At 30.7% G+C, this 22,896-nt stretch overlaps 1 protein-coding gene across 3 annotated transcripts in view; it reads right to left on the bottom strand.

Moving 5' to 3' along the window:
• Positions 1 to 413: 413 nt before the first annotated feature.
• LOC129963330 (uncharacterized) overlaps positions 414 to 22,896 on the bottom strand; it is a 40,327-nt gene continuing 17,844 nt past the window's right edge. For all 3 annotated transcript variants that reach the window (XM_056077640.1, XM_056077639.1, XM_056077638.1), the window contains exons 4-9: positions 20,484 to 20,744; positions 19,149 to 19,313; positions 17,415 to 17,561; positions 15,309 to 15,430; positions 8,229 to 8,564; positions 414 to 1,877 (exon numbers count right to left, since the gene is read on the bottom strand). In XM_056077640.1, coding sequence (XP_055933615.1) covers positions 657 to 1,877; positions 8,229 to 8,564; positions 15,309 to 15,430; positions 17,415 to 17,561; positions 19,149 to 19,313; positions 20,484 to 20,744 — 2,252 coding nt within the window. In that variant the 3' untranslated portion in view covers positions 414 to 656. The remainder of the gene's footprint in view (positions 1,878 to 8,228; positions 8,565 to 15,308; positions 15,431 to 17,414; positions 17,562 to 19,148; positions 19,314 to 20,483; positions 20,745 to 22,896) is intronic.

The following is a 22,896-nucleotide window of genomic DNA, read 5'->3' as shown; positions in this document are numbered from 1 at the left end:
TTTTTAAACGGAAATGATATAAGTGGATACAGTACCACTACCTTTCATGTAATATCGACATGTCTAAAATGTTTCCACCAGAAGGCGAGGCAAAAAATACTGAGACAGGGAGAAGTTAGTTATAGTCTTTTAGCCTTGATTGTAGCCTTTTAGTATAGTATATTTTTATACTAAAAAGCTATAATCATTTTTATCAATTATGTCAAGATATCACATAAAAAATTATTTTGACATAAAAATTAATATTTTTTAGATGATTTATTAATTATCCAATTAGTTAAAGTTTCATTTCCCAATTTAAAAATTGCAAGGTTAAAAAAAAATTCAAGATCTATATTAAAAATTATTATGATTTTCCTACTTTTGAAATAATTAATGATTTCATGTGATACACAAAAATCAAACATCCGAAATAGAGGAGGTTGGAAATTTTTTTATTAAAATCACATTCCAGGCATCAAAAACAGATATATAAAAAGTTACAAAAACATCTTATGCATTATGTACAGGAATGCATTTTGATAGGAAAGAAAATATTATGAGCCAATATATTGTTTTATCATTGAAATGACACTTTTTCAGAATATGTGCTCTTGAAATTAAAAAAAAATAATAATGAATTATATTTATAAAATGAAAATATTGTTATTTTGCCTTTATTCTAAAGGTAAATTTCCTGTTGTGAATAACTGTCTCAACCACACATGCTTCTTTCTCAAAAAGCTTTTCAACATTTTCAAAGATTGCTCAGTGCCAATAGCAAAAACGACTACTTTTTTGGTTTGTTTGATTTCTCGAAGTCTCACGAATTCCACTTTTGAGTGTTTCATAAGTGCTTCCTCGGCTTTGCGTAGCGACTCAGAATCAATTGGTAACCTTGGAAATATTTTGCTATCGATATAAACAGGCTTCATATGTATGCCTCTTTCCTCAACAATTGCATCAAAATACAGAGTTCGAAATTTACCCAGAAGAGCAAATCTGTGGTAAGTAACAACAGCTCGTTTTGATAACTGACTATATTTATTTACGGTGAATGGTATAATTTCCCTGACTTCATACTGATTGTAGAAACGAAGTGTCAGGCAAAACCTAAAGAACTCTAAACAAAGAGAAGCGGCAGAAAATGTTGGACCATTGGGAGTGGGGAAGACAGATTGATTATGTGATTTGCTGTGACTGACTACGTAATTTGCTGATTCAGCAACATGGAGGAAAAGTCTAAGAAATGTATTGAATGGCATGAGACCTTGTTGACCATATCTCGTCAATATTTCTTCATCATCAGCCCACAAAACCAATACTCTAAAAGCGAGTTTTACAACATCCTGGTTACAAATAAATTTAAAATCTTCCCAGAAAGGTGAATCGATATCAAGAGGCAACAGGTTTTTCGTTTCACAGATTTTGATTTGCTTATCCATTTCGGCAACAATAGGAGAAAAATGAAGAGGAGGTATACCCGTTTTTCTGATTTTAATGTTTGCTAAGAACTTAGAAACTGTCCACGGAAAACTCAAGAATTTGGCACTGCTGTCACTATATGTAATTATGTACCAAGCGGAGGCTTTTTGTAAAATACGAACATCAATTTCCTTAGCATCAGCAGCATCTTTAAATTCTTCGAGAAATTCCTCATTCATGCTTTTAGAGAGCCTCTTAATGCATCTCACAACTACCTTCTCGATTTCATCACGGTCTTTTCGTTCTTGAAAGCGGCAATGCAAATTAGTAAACGCTCCTGAAAATACTTCCGCTTCATGCTGTATACCATAATTTCTCAAGATGGTTTTCAATAAAGTGTTATATTTATTTCTCGACTTAATAGCATTCTCTTTGTATCTTTCCCATCCAGGATACTCCAAATCTGGATCAACCTGTGAAAAGAATTTTTTTTTTTTAAATATTTCTGCTTGCAGCAATCTTGTACAAGCCACAAATACAATTAAATTCAAATAATATCAAATAATTAAGGAGAAAGTAAAACATATACAATACAAAAAATATGAAGGGCGTCCCAAAAATAAAATTACCAATGCCTTTATATTCTGTAATAAAGAATCGAGACTGAAAGTAACTATAGAAAAATATTAATACCGTTTTAAGAAATAATGTGAAATCGGTAAGCACTACTTCGCACCAAATGAGTTAAAGACGAATGATCGAATACAGTAATGTACCTAACAGCAAATACGCACTGTTATAAGATTTTTGAGTGCGAAAAATTTATCAGTTGAGCGGATTTATTATCGGTTAATGAGAATCTATGGGCTAAATGTGAAAAATCTATGTAAAACATCTATGTCTATTGCGTAGTATGGCAAGTCATATCACTGATTGTCCGACCCACCTGAAGGCACACAGATAAATAATACTGAATAACTGGACCGCCGTAACAGCAACACTGGCGGGAACTGTGGTTGAGTTCTAAGAGCCATCACCGGACACGGTACAACTCTTCCCTAAGGAAATACGTCCCGTCATCGAAGGGAGGAGCCAGACCCCCACCTTTTCGTGTACCATCTAGCGTGGCGAGATCCAACCACCATACCTGAACATCTCTTTCTCATTTCGAGGTGCACCACCCGGGGGAGAAGTAGTATGGCAAAATGACGTTACCTTATTTCAAGCAAGATGATGATTGATAACAGTGATAGTACGCATTGGAAGACTCACATCACTTGGAATCGCAGATAATAAAACACATGTTAAAAAGCTATGACCAAGCTAATCAAGTTAATTAAAGCATAAATTGGATTTATCGCCTGGAACAATTAGCCGTACTATTGGATAGTTAGAATTTAACACATTGTGCGCTCAATGGATTCCACAAATCTTTATGGCATAGATTTTAAAATTACTAAGTCATGTCAAAACAACAATGCAGACTGGCTGAAAATAGATAAGATACCACATAAATACGTAAAATTAATATTAAAACAAATTTGATAATTTCGACGATAATAAATGAAATATAAAGTGCTTATGTTGAAATATAAAATGCTGCATACAGCACACAATGCGCATAGATTTATGTACAAAATAAAATATGATAAATGACAAATATGACAGGCAAACTTATTTCTGGTACTCCTCCTTGCTTAAAACAATATGGAAAAAGAAAAAAATATTTTTGGACTAAATATCAGGTTCCCTAATTCAAAGACATAGTGAATTATAACTAAACACACTTTCCTTTTCCGAAAATGTCACAGAATCCCAAACAATGGTACAGCACTATTTAAAGCTGTATCACCTGTAATTATTTCTCATCTTGTCTGCCCATTTTAATATTATATATTTGCTGTGTTTTAACTCAAGAAATCTTGTTGAAAGATGAAATATCCTTACTCTTACAGATTATACTCACATAAGAAAATTTATTGTTTTCTAAGAGTACTATTAAAACGTGTGAGTACGATGTTATTTAAATCTGTTTGAATTACAATATGGAAAAGATATAACACTTTACAGAATTTCTGACCACTTCCATTAATTCACTCCCCCCCCCCTTAAAACTGGTTTTGCACAACAATTTAAAAACAAATATACAAGATTGGAATTCCCACAGCTCTACTAAAGAGGAAAATTATTTTATTTTGGACTAGAAACCCCTGGAGACTAATTGGTTCGTCTGGATTAATGGTAGCTGAGAATGTTGATTAAATATTATTTGTTACATGATCTTGAGAACTTTCTCAGCAAAATATTTTTTAACTTCAAATTTTGATAGACATCAATCTATACTTTTAAAAGCCTTACACCATTTTGTTCAATATGCTATGTATTTCTTTATTTTCTGTTTATCACTAATTTCTTGTTCTCCAATTACATCAAAAGAAAGAGAAGCAGTGTTTTTTTTTAAATGGGGATATAAAATTATTTTTTAACAACTTCTAGATTCTGAAATTAATTATAAATATAATAAAATTTCAAAAAAAATTATTAAAAGCTTGCTTTATACTAGGGATGGGCAAACTACGGCCCGTCGGAAGGTTCTATAAGGCCCGCGGATATAATTTTAATTCTGCCGGTCCGAGGCAAATTAAAAGAAATATACATTTATATATTATATATTAATTTCCTTTTCTACTTTGATTAAATATTAGTTTCTTTTATTCCTTTTTTTCAAAGGACTGATGATCTTTTTACTTTCTCTACTTTTGTTCTACAAAACACATATCGACGGAAATAGCAAGCGCAGACATCTTTCTATCGGTAAAGTGTTAAAAGAGGAAGTTCTTTGTTAGTTATAGCTGTAGATTGGTGCCAACAAGCGTTATCTCTTTCTCGGGGATCAGACATATGGGAATCCAATATAGGTGAATTAGACCTCAAATATGCGCATTTTAAGTTCCAGCCAGCGGCTTTTTCTTTTGGCCCGAGTTCTAATATTATTGATTGCGTATGAAAAAATTGAGGACATACAGCATCATTATGAATACTGGTGAAATTATTAAAAGTATAACGTAGCTAGTACTTGTTTGGATTATTCTTAAAATATTTCAACCCCAAAATGGCTACTAAAAATGTAAAGTTGATTCAGAGTGCCGTGCTTTTAATGATGAATGGACCTCGAAATATTTTTTACAGTTGTAAAAGATAAACCAGTGTGTCTCGTCTGCAATGAAGCTGTAGAAGTCTTCAAAGAATATAACATTTCCCATTAGTTTACATCTAAGCATAAGAATTTAAATTATAAAGCAATGTCCGAATATGTAAGAAAACAAAATGCAGAAAGTCTTGGTAAAAAATGATCAGGCCGACAAAATTTTTTCAATAAGGGAAGCAGTAATATCCAAGAAGCAACTACATATGCAAGTTACATTGTAGCAAACAATATTGCTAAAAATAATAAAGCTCTCAGTGATGGGGAGTTTGTTAAACAATGCATGCTCCAAGTTTGTGATGTTCTATGTACAGACAAGAAAAATAATTCTGAGACTGTAAGCTTATCTCGAAAAACGCTGACTTCTAGAATCGAAGTAATCGATAAAAATTTGACATCACAATTAGAGTCAAAGATTGGCCAGTTTAAATTTTGCTCCATAGCTATGGATGAAAGCACTGATATAAATGATACTGCTCAATTAGTATCATTTATAAGAGGTGTTGATGAGAACTTTGAAATTACCAAGGAACTGGCGTGCATGCGTTCTTAAAAGGGAATTACAAAGGGATGTCATATTTTTCGTGAATTTCAGGAAGGGCTTTTAACTTTGAAAGTTTCTATAAAAAATATATGTAATATTACGACTGATGGAGTACCAAAGTGCAATTCCAAATATGACAGGAAAAAAATCTGGATTTCTTGGACTCTTTAATCAAAACTTTCCCGGGAACAATGTTGTTTTTCTACATTGTATTATACATCAAGATTCTCTATGTAAATCTACATTGAATATGAAACCCGTGCTTGATACAATCATGAAGCTTGTAAATATTATTCAATCTCGTGGGCTTACTCACAGGAAATTTCGAGATTTCCTTCAGTACGTGCAATCTTAATATTCTAATGTACTGTATTACATGAAAGTAAGATGGCTTAGTGCAGGATGTGTTTTCGAGCGAGTTTGGCAGCTGAAACACGACATTGTGTCGTTCTTCCATGAGAAACAGTGTTTTGCGGAGTGCGAAATGCTAGAAGATACAGAATGGCGTTCGGACTTTGCATTTTTCATAGATCTTCTTTGTCATATGAGCAACTTGAATGTCAAGATGCAAGAGAAAAATCTATTTGTCGACGATATCTGGACTCATCTCAAAGTTTTTAAACTAAAACGTCATCTGTTTTCTGGGCAGCTAGCTAAGAACGATTTGTCTCATTTTCGGAGGTTAAATTCAATACCCTCAGTAAATGAAGAGAAGCTTAAGAATTATGAAGATGGCTTGAAAAAAAATTGCATTTTGAGTTCGAACGCAGATTTCAAGATTTCAGTGTCATTCAAACAAAATTGGATCTTTTTGCCGTGTCTTTCAACGTAAATTGTGAAGCAGTGAGGTCGATATGTAGCTTGAATTAATTGAGTTGCAATCTAACAATCATTTCAAGCAGTTGTTTCTAAATGCACAAAAGTTAAGAGTTTTACAAATCATTATCGAAAGTAAGTTTTCCCAAATTTAATATCTCAAGTCCAGGAATCAGTACTATGTTTGCTTCATCTTATATATGTGGACAAGTGTTTTCAACTATGAACCTTAGAAAGAATTATTTCAGAAGTAGACTGACAGATGAGCATTTAGCCTCGATCTTTAGAATCAGTGCATCTCACTTCGAACCTCATTATAAGTAACTTTTAAAAATGAAATCGCAATTTCATTCATCTCATTAACATATATTTAAACTGTAATACTTTTATATGGTTTTTAAAATTTTATAAAATTTATCTTGGCCCGCCAAACTTTTTTTTTTCGATTTTAGGCCCGCGATCGAAAAAGTTTGCCCATCCCTGCCTTATACTGAAACCTATTCAACATGGACAAACAAGATACATTTTCATATCTTGAACACCAGCAATGAAAAAAGAAAAATCCAGGATGAAATATTGGTGGTAGCAATGAAAAACAACTTGAGTTTAATTTCAATACCGAAATATAATGCAAAGTAAATCTATATATCTATATACTTATAATAAAGCTCAATGTGTGTGTGTTGGCACTCTACAGACCAGGTCATTTGACATGCAGCTATCAAATTTGGTACATGTATACCTTAGAGGTCGGGAATGTGCACCTGGGGTCCCTTTCTTTGAAATTTTAATTAGAATTTTAATTATTAATTAAAAACCAACTTTCCCGCCAAAAAATCTTCCATTTTCCCCACCGCCAAATGAGTAAGGCATCAGTTATTTTTTTCTCCCAACAGTAATGAGGCTAGGGTTAACATTTTTCGGCGGATTATTTCAAACGATTCTGTTTATTTTCTTAATGTTTTATGCATTTAAAATTAAACATTGTTAATTAATCCATGTTTCAGATTCATTCTGAAGTACTTTTGAATTAAAATAACACAGGATAAAGGAAATTAAAAATGTCTAATCTGCATAGCGTTACCCCAACTGGTGTAGAAAAATTCACGCATTTGCGTTACCGTAACTGGCGAAGAAAATTCACGCATGCGCATTGTGTTCTGATTGTTGCCAAGACAATCATTATCACCGAATGATTTAAATTATTTTTAGGTTAGTTGCATGCTTTTGTAATTAAATTGTATTTATGTTAGTTATATATTTTTTTGTATATGCTTATAGTTTTAAGTACATCGTTTTTAAGTAGTTTTTTTAAACCTGTTTTCGACCGATTATTTTAAATGATTCATTTTATTTTCTTAGTGTTTGATGCATTTAAAATGAAACATTGTTAATGAATCGATCTGTTCATGATGAATCTGAGAAAATATTGTTGACAAATTCTTGAGATATTACATAAATTAAGAAAGATATTCTTTAGTGCCCATAAAGTTTAAACACTCAGTGACTCTATTATCAGTAATCATATTATTAAAAAAATGCTTTTTTTCAGTAAAAAAATATTATTATATTAATTGCAGATTAATCATTTACACTTTAATTTAAAGCATAAATTCTACGTGGAGTAACAGAAAATTAGAGAGATACATATCACGTTATGACTGAAGGCCTTTATAATATTGTGAGTGAATTATATGACTATCAAAATTTGAAGTTTTAAAATATTTTGCTGAAGAATCTATTAAAGTTGGAATTGCGTAAAATATTTAATGGTACGACCGGAGTTTAACCCCCTGCTTGGCCCAAATTTTAAAAATCACCAACAACGGCCTTTCGAAATGTTCAAAAGCAAAGGAGCAGATGTTCAATTATAGTGCATAATAAAGATTGCCAGCTTTGGCGCGTTATCGCAACTTGGCGAAGAAGGGGGTTAAACTCCGGTTCAACCTATTTAATTATTAAAATTTAAACGAAAATTAAGATTGGCGAACCGGCTGGTCGCCAAAGGCGGCTAGTTAATAAATAAAGCAAACTATGCTTGCACGTAGCTGTTCGGAGGCAAGAAATAAAATGAAGACAATTTTACTTATTTGTGTCATACCAAATCATCTCAGCGATAACATTCCGGTATAATACATGTTACTCAAAACTGAACAATAATTTCCGATGTTATCATTGCTATTTTTTGTTCGATTTTTGTTAAAAAAATAATTTTCTCTTCAAATGAAATACTGATTACTAGTGATATAAAGGACTCACTTTAATATCCTGATAAGTAATGCTTGCTTCCTGGTTTTCCGATTCATAATCGTGAGCAACTCGATACATCTTGCCTAAAGCTTTTTTTGATTTGTAAGTTTCTTTATAGTTCCTCTCCATGAAGTCTGGGAATCGGTCTGGTCTTTCTGGAGGATCAAGATGACGACTCACTCCAGTTTTAGCATAGTCAACTGCATAAGAGAACTTTTTTGCTATTTCAATGCACTTCGCCGAGAAAATATCTGAATAATCGGCATGTGCGAGATGTGCATTTGCAATTGCCCCAACTTGATCGTTTTTTATATATTTCACAAGGAAATTAATCATGTCTGTATCCTAAGGGGAAAAAATTTAAATACGTTAGCTATGTGTATATTTCAAGCATAAACATTATTTACGCATTATTTATATACTTTACAATATCAATGAAAAATTTAAAAATAATTGTATATACAGATGTGCATTTCTAAGGCAATATCTATAGATTATGGAGTCCTTCTTGTCGACAGACTTGCATTTCCTTATCACAACTAAAAAGACGTTTTTACAAGATAAGAGTGAAATATATTTCCTGTATTTTTATTGCTTTTGAAAATAGCAGGAAGTCGAAATAGTAAATAAATGAATTTTCCCCTTTGTATTTTAATGATTCAATTCTTTAAATTGGTGTGTTAATTTAAGTGTCATTAATAAATTAATTTAAATTAAATAATAATTTTATTGAAAGTTATTACGTACAATTCATTAAAAGGAAAAATTATTAATCACGTTGCGTTTCCTCTATTATATTTTTTGAGTTCTAAAAAGTATAAAATCAGTTCATCAAATCTTTAATAACACAATATAAAGATAGTAAAAGAATGAAATATTTGTTAAATATTGAAATCAATCAATTTATCGATTTATAATAATATATTTTAAATCGAAAATATACCCGTTTAAAAGCGCATATGATTAACTACAGTGTCTCACAAAAGTGATGGGACACTTGTGCTTTACAAAAGGAAACTGTAATAAAATAAATTAAAAAAACATGTACAAATTTTTTGTGGGTGTGTTTCATACTTAAATTTAGTAACAATTATTACATAACATACATTTTGTCAAAATATTAAAATATTAATTTAATAAAAATACAATTGTTCAGAACGGAGCAAAAAATAGCTCACATAAGTGATGGGGCACCGCTAGATATGCAACAAAAAATCGTCTGAAATAAGAGATAAAAATATTTTTGGTGGTTTTATTTTTACTCAAAAGCAATTGGCAATAATTTATAAAATCGTCTGCAGTATTTCTTTCTCTCCAGTTTGTTTTGGAATTTTTATGTTTTTTAGCTCTGTGCAGCCATGAATGCTAAACGAAAAGAAACTTCACCTGAAATTCGACAATGAGTTATTAATTTGCATATTGAACGTGGAAAATCTATTAGAAAAACTGCTGAAACAGTTAACTTGAGTCATTCAATAGTTTTCAATATCATTAAACGATATAAAAAGAATCATATTATTCAGGATAAAAGAAGACCTGTCCGACCATCAAAGCTATCCAATGGAATAAAGCGAATTATCGTTCAAAATATTAAAAAAAAATCCAAGAAAGAGTGCTCCTAAAGTTGCTGCTGATTTACAAGCATTATATGGAATAATTGTTAATCCTGAGACTATTAGAAGGGTAATTCGATTTGCTGGATATCACGGTAGAGTAGCCAGGAAAAAATTCTTCGTAAGTGAAAAGAATAGAAAACTCACACTAGCTTTCGCAAAATCCAACATAAATAAGAATTCTGATTACTGGAATAAAGTTATATTTGCTGATGAGAGTAAATTTAATATATTTGGTTCTGACGGTAGAATCTTGGCGTGGAAAAAACCCAAGGAAGAATTTCGCAAACAGAACTTGGTGTCAACAGTAAAACATGGTGGAGGAGGAGTTATGGTATGGGGGTGTATGTCGTCCACTGGAGTTGGTAATCTTGTTTTTATTGACAGTATAATGGATCAGTACAAGTATATTGACATTTTAAAGCAAAATTTGAAATCTTCAGCACGAAAATTGAACCTTCATAACGATTTTAAATTCTACCAGGACAATGACCCCAAGCATACTGCTTTGAACGTTAGACTCTGGCTGCTGTATAACTGCCCTGAAATAATAAAAACACCACCACAATCTCCAGACTTAAATTCCATAGAGAATATTTGGCAAGAATTGGAATCAAGAATTCACAAACACAACATTTCTTCAAAACAATTAAAATCGGTGCTTCAAGAAGAATGGGGTAAAATCACTCCAGAAATCACACAAAAATTAGTCGAATCCATTCCAAGAAGATTAAATCATGTTTTAAAAGTAAAAAGAAATCCAACAAAATATTAAAACCTTTTAAAAAGTATAATTTTTGGATAAATATTTGATGGAAAAGTAAGTGTCCCATCACTTATGTGAGCCATTTTTTGCTCCCTTCTAAACAATTGTATTTTTATTAAATTAATATTTTAACAAAATGTATATTATGTAATAATTGCTACTAACTTTAAATATGAAACACACCCAAAAATTTTTTGTACATATTTATTTATTTATTTTATTACAGTTTCCTTTTGTAAAGCACAAGTGTCCCATCACTTTTGTGAGACACTGTATATGAGATGCCAGAATAAGTAAACAGATAAATTAAAAATGCGATGATAGAAAACTGTATTTAGAACTAATCCTTATCGACGAAAAAATATTAAAAGAAATTACATTATAGGAGTGTTATTAATAAAAATTCTTTACATAATTATTACGCATTTGAAAAATCAATTTCATTTGCCAATACTCCAATATAATATGCATAGAAACCAAAATAATGTATATATAAACAAATTGCTATTTTCATAAAAATTTAATCAACGTTATTAAAAAAAATAGGTTGGATTTTCCGTTGTATTATAAGCCTACTAATGTACAAATTGTCATAAATTTAAGGAAAGCTTTAAGATATAAATATCAGTATTGTTTCAGCTAGATTTCGTTAAGAATTTTCAACATTGTCTTTTTTTCCAAATGAAAGAAATAGTAGCCGTTTATCCATATAAACTACATTAAGATAAGATACATTTTTCTATCCTAAAAATATGAATTAGATGCACGAAAGTCTGAATGCTAATTTATCTACAATAGTAAGCATAAAATCTACTTCGTGATTCCTACGTTTTAAAGAACTTTGCTTTAAATCATACACATGAAGAAATAAACAGTAAATCTGAATTTCAAAATATTATCATGTTATGAATAAATATGAATTGAGATAAAGTAATCGGAATAGGGGAGGGAGGGTTAAATGCTATAAGGAAATTTTGTTTTTAAAGTTTGTCATTTCAGAAATGACGCTAAAATGGATTTCTTCATAAGACAGTTGGATAAGTTACAAGAAAATCAGTATTTAATTCGGAGATTACAAATAAAAATTTGTTTTGAATATTTATTAATTTTTGATGCTAAAACTATGCGACAAATTTTGTTAATATCGTTCTTAGCATTTTGAAATTATCGTGTTCTCTTGCATTCTGACGATTAAAAAAAAACCTTTCATCCTTTTGTCTAAGTTACAATTTTCAAGTTCGTTTCAATCTTTAGACAAAAACCAACGCGAATGGTCTTCCTGAAACATACCCTCGTATACCCTCCATTTAATTCCACTTCCTCTCCCTCTTAAATTGTGGACCAAGGATAAATACAAATCTTGATATGAATCTACTACTTTCACTAATCTATTTTGAGAAAACGTGTCTTAGACGTCTTTTTTGCAGACCGATTCACACCTAAATTTACTAATATTGTAGTCACAAGACAGTATATTGAATTTCATTGATTTAAGTCATTGCGTTTAGAGTTATCACATTTACAGGCATGAGAAAGTACGGGCCGACAGATTGTCAACTGCTTGAGAGATTTGGTTGAAAATTTAATATGAATTTCCACTTCAAATGCTAAACTCGAGTACCAAATTTTATTTACACAGTTCTTTGAATTTTGTAATTATTGAGTCCATTTGTACTCAAACCGTCGGACAAACACGACAGACTTCCTTTGACGAAATTTTTCTCAACATTTGATAGAAATCTACAAATTTGGTGAAAAGACTGTATATGAAATCTCATTTGTCTACCTCAAAGCGCTTTTGAGCTCTCTTTGACTGACAACCATAATGACAAAAATATATTTCTCTAACTCCGAGGTCCGAAACGAAAAATTTTATCTGAATTTCAAGTTCGAATTTTTTGACGATTACAGTACCTTTTCTATATTTCGTATACAATAAAGTAAAAATGAAAATTACATATTGAAGCAGTCATAGGTAATATTTATATTTCTATCGAATAATTTAGTATTTATTGAAATATAAATAATGTAAGAGTATAAATATTACAAAAATTATATACAAATCTATGCTTGTTACAATTATTTAAAAATCTGAAAGTCTTTGAAGTTTTTTAGAAGTGCCAAAAGCTTATATTAGCCAGCAAGAATTGAAAATTTATCACTGCATTTTAAATAAATTTGAAAAAATTAGCTATCGTTTGCAAATATTGTTCTTTACATTAAATGCTAGCATCAATGTTTTATGGCATAAAGTAAGAATTTATCATTTCATTTTTCCATTTACACTGAGAGGGAAAAAAATCATCTGCTTTTCTTAATTAACATTATAACTAAGATCTTATTATTGCACATTTAAGTAGTTCAATTATTATTTAAAGTAAAAGGTTTTTATCATCAATCACCCCCTTTAGGTAAAATTTATCATCAGCTTAAAAAAAAAAAAAATTCTTTGGCACTATTGTGTTTATTATATTACCTGCATGGCTTTGGCAAATTGTAAGCTTAACTGCATGTCATTGGTGAATATAGTCAATAGACCAACATGTTGTCTTTGTTGATCTTTTTTGTCGATTAATTGCTATAGTCGGTTAATAAAAGTACTCTAACTTGGGTTAATGCGATAATGATTGTCTTTAATTATTACAATATTTTTCAATACAATAATGCGACAAGTATCAAACCAAAGGACCATCAAATTAACAAATGCTCCGGAATAACAAGGTTCATTTAAATATACAGGGTGTTTATAAAGTCCCGGACCCATTTTGATGTTTAATAACTCGTAAAATAATAAAGATATAAACAAACTTATGGCATTTATTGATGGAGTAACTCATATAATTTTCCTTTTCAGGTTTGAATATTTTTATTTTTGTAAATATCGTCTGCGCGTGTGGTTATTTTCAGATAATTTCATTTTCCAGTCTAAATATCTGTACTTTTCTAAATATTGTCTGCTTATTAATTGCATTTTTCTCTCTTTTGTTTTTGGCAACTATTGCAATGTTATGTTTACTTTTGATGTGTTTGTTCTATGTAGTACTTTTGTATGTGATGTTTTATTCGAGTGGATATTAAGGAGAATGCGTACACCACAAGAGAAAGCACAGATTTTATGGTGGTTCATAGAAATGAAATCGATAGTGCAAGCACAGAGAAATTTCAGAAGAATTTACCAAAAAGATCCTCCATCCAAAAACAGCATCTTGCGGTGGAAAAAGAATTTTCTAGAAATTGGAAGTATCGAAGATAAGAAACGTTCCAGACGTCCTTGCACAAGTGATTTTGATGTTGAGCGTGTCAGAGAGACATTTTTACACAATCCTAGAATATCTGTGAGATCAGCGGCAACAGAATTGGATATGCCAATTTCGACGGTGTACAAGGTTATTAAGAAAAAATTAAGACTGCATGCATACAAAGTCCAAATTGTTCAAGTTTTGGAACCGAACGATAGGCCTAGGAGGATGGCCTTTGCAACAGATATGCTAAGGAGGATAGAAGATGCTGCTGATTTTCTGAAGAGCATAATGTTCTCCGATGAAGCATCCTTTCATGTTTCTGGCATTGTTAATCGCCATAATGTGCGCAAATGGCTCTGTGGATGCCGACATGCTTGTCGCTACCTGGCGTGAAATTGACTATCGACTTGATATTCTCCGTGCGACGAAGGGGGCACACGTGGAAGTTCATTGACAAGGGTCATGAAACTTTTTGAGTCTATTTAACCATTTATGTTATTAATTTTAATCTATCTTTATTATTTTATGAGTTATTAAACATCAAAATGGGTCCGGGACTTTATAAACACCCTGTATATATAAAGGACTAAAAAACATGCAGTTTCTGGAAAATTTTAAGGTGATAATTTTTACATAATGTTACTAGTAAAATCTTTCTCTTTATTTATTTATTTATTTTTATTTTTTTTGGAAATCTTAAACTATTCAGTGTATTCTGACTGAATGTTTCGATTTTTTCGTCCTCAATGAATTAAACACACAATTTCATTACATATAATCAAAAAGCTCTAAAACTTTCTATGTGCAAAAATTTCTTTCAAAATATATTTAAATAAATTACAATAGATGAATTACCAAATGATGTTGAAATATAACTAATAAATACTCAACACAAAAATAACATGTATATAAAATGCACCAACGACTTGCTGAAATCACTATTTAAAACTAATTCTAGTGATTTTAACTGAATTCATATAATTATCCTTAAATGAAAAAGTTTTGCTTGTTTAGATAGTACATAAACCTATCTAAACAAGAAAAAGGAGGTGAAAGAAAACTCCAGTAAATAAATGAAAGAAACATATTTTTTCCTTATTATACGCATTCCTTTAAACAGAGATAAAATTTTTTCCAGAGATTTCTGGATTCATTGAGATCCTTTCAGAGATGAAAGATCAAACATCGCTAAGTAAAAGGATTTTTAATGACACTAAGCATACTGATTACTAGATTGGAAAAGGACAGAAAAAAAAAGATATGAAAAAAAAAAAAAAAAACTGCTGGATATCTTTCATCACTTTTAAAACTGTTTTTTACAGGAAATCATACAATTTTCTTATTTTTAAAGCTTCTATAAATAATTATATATGAAGAAAATTTTCTAATGAATGTACGAAATGATGATAAACAAGTTCACTTATCAAAAAGTAATTGAAATTATGGAATTCAAGATATGGTTACAAACCCTTATATTATAATTAACTTCTTGCTGAGCACTAGGAAAATGGCCAGGGGTTTCATTCGGTCTGTGAAAAATTAGGTCATCATTCCATAACACGGCATATTCATCGCCATCTAAATCTGAACCTTTTATAAAAAAATTTAAAAAAAATGCAAATTCAAGATAAGGTGTATTAGTAATAACTTTCATACACTATAAATAGAGTGCTTCGAAAACTGGATGTATTTTATAAAATAAATATAATAAAAGGAGACAACAACTAATTCATTTCTCACTACATTTGGATGAGAAATTTGAATATCATTTTATTATAATTTTTTTCTTGAAATGGTAAATTTGCAAGTTTTTACAGAAAGAAAATAATATCTGGAAGAACAGAGTTCCAAATACTAATAAATCACCAGAGGTCTAAAAACAAATATGCGGCTCGCTAACCATATTAATCTGTTTTACCAAATTATTAGAATTGGGAGCGGATCTATTTATTAGATCGTTACCAGTTCATCTAACAGAGTATGCAACACCTTTCAGATCAAACAGTGTGAACTTCGTTTGCCAGTAGTCGAATACTGGTTTAATACAGTACTTTGTTTTTCGTTTGCCAGTATTATAATACTGCTCCTTATAAAAAAAGGTGCTGAAATTTTGTAAAGCCTTTATACACGTGGGCAAAATTCGATATTTTTGTATTTTTTTCTGCAAAGAATAATGGGATGTTTAATTATTTTTATGCAGGTTTTTTAACCGTCGTTTTTTTCTTTCGCCCCCTTTGTCCTCATCCATCAGTCTAAAACAAAGTTTAAAAAATAGGTTTGTGCCTATAGCCTCTACCAATATCAATTAATCAGCATTGGTTTTTAATTCACACAATGCTGAAAGTACCAATTTTACTCAATAATGGTTTGCTTGGCGTCGGTTCAATCGTTTATATTATTGATTTCAATCAAATTGTATTATTTCTAATAAATTTAGTGATAAGTACTTGTTATATTTAGATTTTTGTTTCATGCAGATTTTTTAAAACTAAGATCCCAATTTCTACAAAAAATTTGATCAGATTCAAATTTGAAATATTTATAATTTATTTCTTAATTACATATGATCAAAATATTGATAAAAGAAATATCTTATCTTTTAGCTAAAGAAATAGTATGATTATATTCTATTGCCTCTAAAATGAGAGGAGGGGGAAGGAGGAAAGATTTCAATAGTTCAAAATTAGCTAAATCGAAGTTGGGAATCGGCGAAAATACCAGGATGGGTTTAAAAGTTCATGGATTAAAATTCCAAATTTTGAAACAATTGCTAAAATTAAATAATCGGAAGACATTCGAAAGAATCTCGAACCGGAGGGTTTCAGGTTCGATATCCGATTCCACCAAAGAACCGTCGAATAAGAGGGTCTGGTGAACGTTAAATCCATCGGGACTAAACGTCCTTGGCATGGAAGTTTAAAGAAGAGGTGCCAGTTCAGATATCATCTTCGTCATCTGACCGCAGTTCAAAATTACGAGGTCCACCTCAAAATAGTACTTACTGTTTCTTTAAAACGGGCCGTTAAGATAACTAAACTGAACAAAACTAAACTAGGAAGAATCTCATAGAAAAAGCAATTCTATGCATTCCAGATAGCGTGCAAGAATCTTCCCGAAGTTATTAAAGAGAAGCATAATTCTGCATCAACTTTAATAATATGTAACTTACAAAAACAACAAAATTCTTATCTTTACCAACAAAAATATATTTAAATCAAATTCAGCGTAAGGTTTTTTTTTTGTTTTTTTTTTTTTTTTTATTGTTAAAAGTGTAAATACGACTAGTTTTCGGCATATACATTTTCGAAATAACTATTTGAAGGTTTTATTTCCAACTATCTTTATTTTATTTAAACAGAGCTTCTATATATTTATTATTAATTCCATGTTGCACAGACATATTTCAATGTGGTTCTGTGCTATTATAAGCCTTTACGCCATGAACTAATCGATGATTTCACGGATCTTTTGTCAGTGAGCGATCTGTTCTTCATCTTCTAGTTTGTATAAGAGTGAATCAACCCTATATGGAAAATAGAAAATGTGAATTTGCATATTATAAAACAAAATTTACCTCCCATCTCGTTCGGGTGAGGTCTTGAACCTTTCTGAGGAAATACGATGCAATCAACTATGTGGTGTAATTCAGGAATGTCAACAGCTCTGAATTTCCTTACATCTCCAGGTAAAAGACAAGGATTCTTAGTAACAAGGACTACTCCTGAAATAAAATGTATTTAATAATCAGCAGCATGTAAAAGAAAGGAAAAAAAGTAAATTAAATTGGCAAAAGGTATTGTTTTTTAATAGCAGAGTTTAACACTTAAAATGCTTAAAACACCGATGAATAAATTATAAGTTTCAATTTCTTTCTATTAACTCTCAACTATATAAAAAGAAATAACTCATTATTTCAAAGTCAAGACAGAAACACACAGAAGGCGGTAAAAAGGTCAGAATTTTCTGTCCTTTTACTGTGAACAGAACAATTATTCAGGACGTGCAATTTTAATATTTGAAGTAAAAACTACAATATGTTTTATTAACACAGCACAAAATAAAATTTAATAATTAATTAAAAAGTAGAAGTAAAAGAAAGTTTGGAATTAATAAATATATGTAGTAATCTTTTCAATGGATGATTTCTTCAACATATTTTGAGATTTCTTTCGATATTTATTACAGTGAATTTGAACAAATGTGATTTTAAATGCTAAATTGAAATTCTTGCTTTTTATTGACATTGATTTCCGTCCATATTATGTAGATTTGTTATAAACAAATACAAAATGCCATTACAAACTTCTTACACAACAAAAACAAGGGAATGTATTGAATATGTCAAAACAAACGTCTGCAATTTTTCTTCTCAATTAAAAAATAGAAGTATACCTAGGGTTCATTTCAAAACAAATTCGAGAACTTCAACATTAGATTGTTCTTCAAATTGTGGAATAGATTCACATAGCTCAAGAGTATTCTGCTGTTCACGGACAAAAAGTGTCAGAAACTCAACTAGTGGCGTTAAATTGATTATACAACAAAATTTTGATGATACATTTATTTTATTTTCATGGTCTCAAATGGCGAAAGGAATTAAAACTTTTGCTTCCATAAGCTTCAACTTAAAGCAAAGAATGATAATTATTTCCAGGGAACAATTACATTTCGATTTCTTAGATTACAGAATGCCTAGAATCTATTTAAGGATAGGTCTCATAATGTTGAAACGGTATATGTAATAAAGACTGCACATTAAATAAACCTTATTATTTTGCTAAACTTTTACACTATTTTACAGCGCGAATATGTTAAGACTAATGACAGCAGATGTAAAGGATATCAGATTTCCATATTAAGGAAATATCGAACAAGCGATCATCTGCTCTCGATGATAAGACTTTATTTAATATTAAGCCTATGCAATTAATTTTGAAACATAAAAAAAGATTTCTTATTTCATTGATCAAATTATTTCATCAATAGATGTATTCATACTTAAGTATGCACTTTTTTTTCAATAAAGACGGAATCGCGAGATTCTGTTTCTTTTTCGCACATATTACAGCATTCATGCAGATGCATAACAAATCCCACACATTATTAAGTGTCATCAATTACTAGAACCACATTCAAGGATATTAGAAATTGCTATTTCTTTCACATAAAAACAAAAATTGATATTAAACAAGAAATGTGATGATGGTAATTTTACAGCATTCCCTTTATTCCAGAATTTAAAATGTTTGATAGAAATCCCAGCTCGTGGCAATTATTTAAATTATAATATAGACCTTTTGGAACTTACTTTTTAGTATAACGGTATCTTTAGTAGTTTCACCACAATATATATCTTTGGTATACTGGACGAACACTTCATTTTCATTCAACAGCCCAGTCTCATCTATAACACCTAGCATATTTCTTCCTTGACTGGGATCAATAGCAATGTTGGCTTTTGATTTGATTTTTTCTGAAAGAAATGACAAAAGTCTAAACCATTAATCTGCATCAACATTGTATAGTTGTCAGCTCGATAATTTTCAGTTTTTCATCAGAATAACTGATTTCTATATAGATAAAACAGCTGCGCAATTCCGAATAAAAAAAAGCTATAATAAATATAGAACACTTTTATTTATTTCTCAAATAGAATTGCAATGGGTAATCCAGTGATTATTAATAGAAAATCCATATAGGGTTAAAAAGTTTTTAAAAAATCGCCTTCACAGAGATTTTTTTTTGTTGACATTTGATACTTTTAATCAATTCAGGATTAAATTAAATATTTTCGAAACCCTTTTATTTTTCATATACAAACTTTCTTATTTTCGGTTTCAAGGCTTTTAGAACGTTACTCGCCACACTTTTAAATATCTTCATGATTTTACTATCCATCTCCCATCATTTATAATTATTATCTGAATTTATGCGCCTCCCTTTTCAAATTCTTCATGATTCTATTATCCACCTCCCATCATTTATAATTATTATCTGAATTTATGCGCCTCCCTTTTCAATATCTTCATGACTCCATTATCCATGCCCCATCATTTATAATTAATATCTAAATTTATACGCATCCCTTTTCAATATCTTCATGACTCTACTATTCATCCCTCATCAATTATAATTATTATTTAAATTTAAACGAAGATAAGGCATCCGGTATTAGAAACTTTTCGGATCTTAAAGCTTACCATTAGATCGATCAAATTACTAAAAAATGCGGCATAATTTTCTGATTATTGTTGGCGCATGCGCGCTCCCAACCGGTCATGTGATCACGAGTGTAAAGAAAAGATGCCTCGGCAGACGCCGTATGGATTTCGGCAATAACTGACGTGGTAATCATAGTGCAAAGTATGAATCGAAACACACAATAACAAAACTTACTGTCATCTATATTAATATTTTTTGTGTTGTCTTGTGTGATGTCAATAAAAATTTAGAAAAAGACAACGCTGGTCCATCGTTAATTTATCAAATGGTCACTAGATTTTAAACTAGACCAAATATAGAATAGCGATATTTGCCGTTTCAAGGATTTAAATCCAATTTTGGCAACATACTTCAGTATAATTTCATGGCTGTCTTATGTTGAATGAATATAAGAATTATTAAAAATATAATGTATACTTACCAACATGGTGTCGATGGAGTGCAAGCAACAACGAGCGGAAGAAGGGCTCAGTAGTTAAATAAATTCCAGATGCAGAGAGATCCTTGTAAGTAAATAATTGATTAGGTGTTTTAGATTCTAAGAAACTAGCAGCTTTTTTCTCATCAAAGAGCATATCAGTTAAAGTACGTAGCATTTCTTCTTGCAACTTTGAAAATGTTCGATGTCGCACTCCCAGATCATTCAGGATAGATATGAATGGTCTGTTCAGCTGCAAACCAACTGAAAAGTTAAAAAAATTTCTAATTAGTTTTCGTATAATTATTGAAAAAAAAGCAGGTATTTATAAATATATCAGCAAATTTCAACAATATTATAAATATTATAATACAGAAAATAAACCCGACGACCTTTAAAATCAATTCTTCCACAAAATTAGAAAGGTAAGTTTCCGTTTACATAAAAATTAGATACAATCTATATTCAAAATGCATGGTAGTCAAAAATAATCTCCAATTCAGAGTGCCGTGCATATTACAATGGCATGAAATTTAGACAACAGATATGCCTGATCAAGTAATCGAGATAAAGTGGGGAAAAAATGTAAGAAGTCGCCTGTGGTTCCTCTACAATCCTTTACATTCTCAAAACAGTATGTTCCATAAAAAATTCCCACTAATTCCATAAACATGCAAACAATGTCTTTCAGATGTGATAATGTTGCAGATTATTTTCAGTAGGCCCGATCTTTCTGAATCCCCATAACAGAAGGCCACATGGTATAAGGTCAGACAAGCGAGGGTTTAAGGTGCTGAAAAACTATGACTAATCACCCATTAATTGTTTAAAGTTTGCCGTAACACTTGTTTAATAATACTCTGAATATTGGGAGAGGCATTTATGCTTAAAAAATGCATTTTAAAAGCGGTTATGTTATTGTAGCTCTGGTGTCACAAAATATTTTTTACATATTCTGAAATATTTTCGACTAAACAGATTTTAATTCCTGTTTAGGTCACTTGTTAAAAAAAAAAAAAAAGCATAGTGACGAAAATTGCAGTGAATCCAAACAATATCGAAACTTTCGTCCGATGCAAGAACGCTTGAAAGGATTGCGTAGTTGCAGTGTTTGTTTTCAAATACGGCAGTCGTGTGTATTAATTACCCATTTTGGTATCAATAGACTTCATCTGACAGTACAACAGAATGTTCCACAGCCAAGAAGAGTAATCGATTGTCATTTGTGCAGTGCAAATATTTCCCGAACTTCAGAAAAATAAACTGGGTCAATTAGCAAAGAGTGAAATTATACATATCATTAGCAAGAGAAACTATTGTTACATTAACAATAACATATGTGAATTGGGTAGCTGTTTCAAAGACCTCCGTAACAACGTCTATTACGCATGCTGAATCCACAAAATTCGTTTTCTATCGAATAAAATTCCAAGCTGCACCATTCATTCGAATTTTTTGATCATGTCACGTACAGAACACGTTGTCATAACTGTTCGATAGATATTCTTTTGAGGGTGGGAAGCTCTAATCGCAGCAATGGAGTTCTCACTATTCTTGTAAAGAAGTTTCGTTAATAGAGTTTTGTTTATTAAAGAATGGTATTGAACATCAGCGAACTATTTCCCATCTTCCACTTTAACTGGATTCGTGCACAGCCTAGATGCTTCATTTGTGCAAATCGCGTTTCATGTGTTATAACGTCATTAACTGAGGAAATTTTAAACTATGTTTTAAATTCATAAATTGCGAGCACATGATCTGGAATACCTATCGTCCGAATTTCATATCATAATGATTTACACAATGCTCTGCATGACATGGGGAGAATTTAATCCCGAAAATGCTGTAATTATGGAATGTATACCACGACACAACTACAGAATCAAGACTTTTTTTCATTATTATTAAAAAGGAATGTAAGCAGTTTAAAATTATTGTATTTTTGATCAAAAAATGGTAAAATTAATTTAAGAAAAATTAGTATAAGAAAAAATAGTGTTTATGAGATTTCCCTCGAATATGAACAGTGTATACAGCCATATTAATAGTGCACTAATAAACTAATTGTGTCAAACAGCTGGTGCCAAACGTTGATAGCGATTAGCAGTTCTTTATAAAATTCTAGAAATAATATGAACTGCATTAAAATGTATAATAATTAATGAAAATATAATATTTAACTAATCACACGAATGCTAAAATGTAATTACGTTTATAAAAATACATCGATTTCATTGGCACAACTGAACAACAAACGAATCCAACATTTATAATAAAAAATTAGCTTGAACAAAACATTTAGACAGTCTTTTGAATTATTTAATCAATTTAAAATATTTATTTTATTATTTGTCAGAGAATTTTAATCTAATGGCTCAATTTTCTTTTTGTATTATTACAGATATCACAAATAAAC

The sequence above is a fragment of the Argiope bruennichi genome, chromosome 3 (assembly GCF_947563725.1).
Source record: "Argiope bruennichi chromosome 3, qqArgBrue1.1, whole genome shotgun sequence".
NCBI lineage: Eukaryota > Metazoa > Arthropoda > Arachnida > Araneae > Araneidae > Argiope > Argiope bruennichi.
Note: the sequence above shows the minus strand (reverse complement) of the source record. Positions and strands in the feature narration are given on the sequence as shown.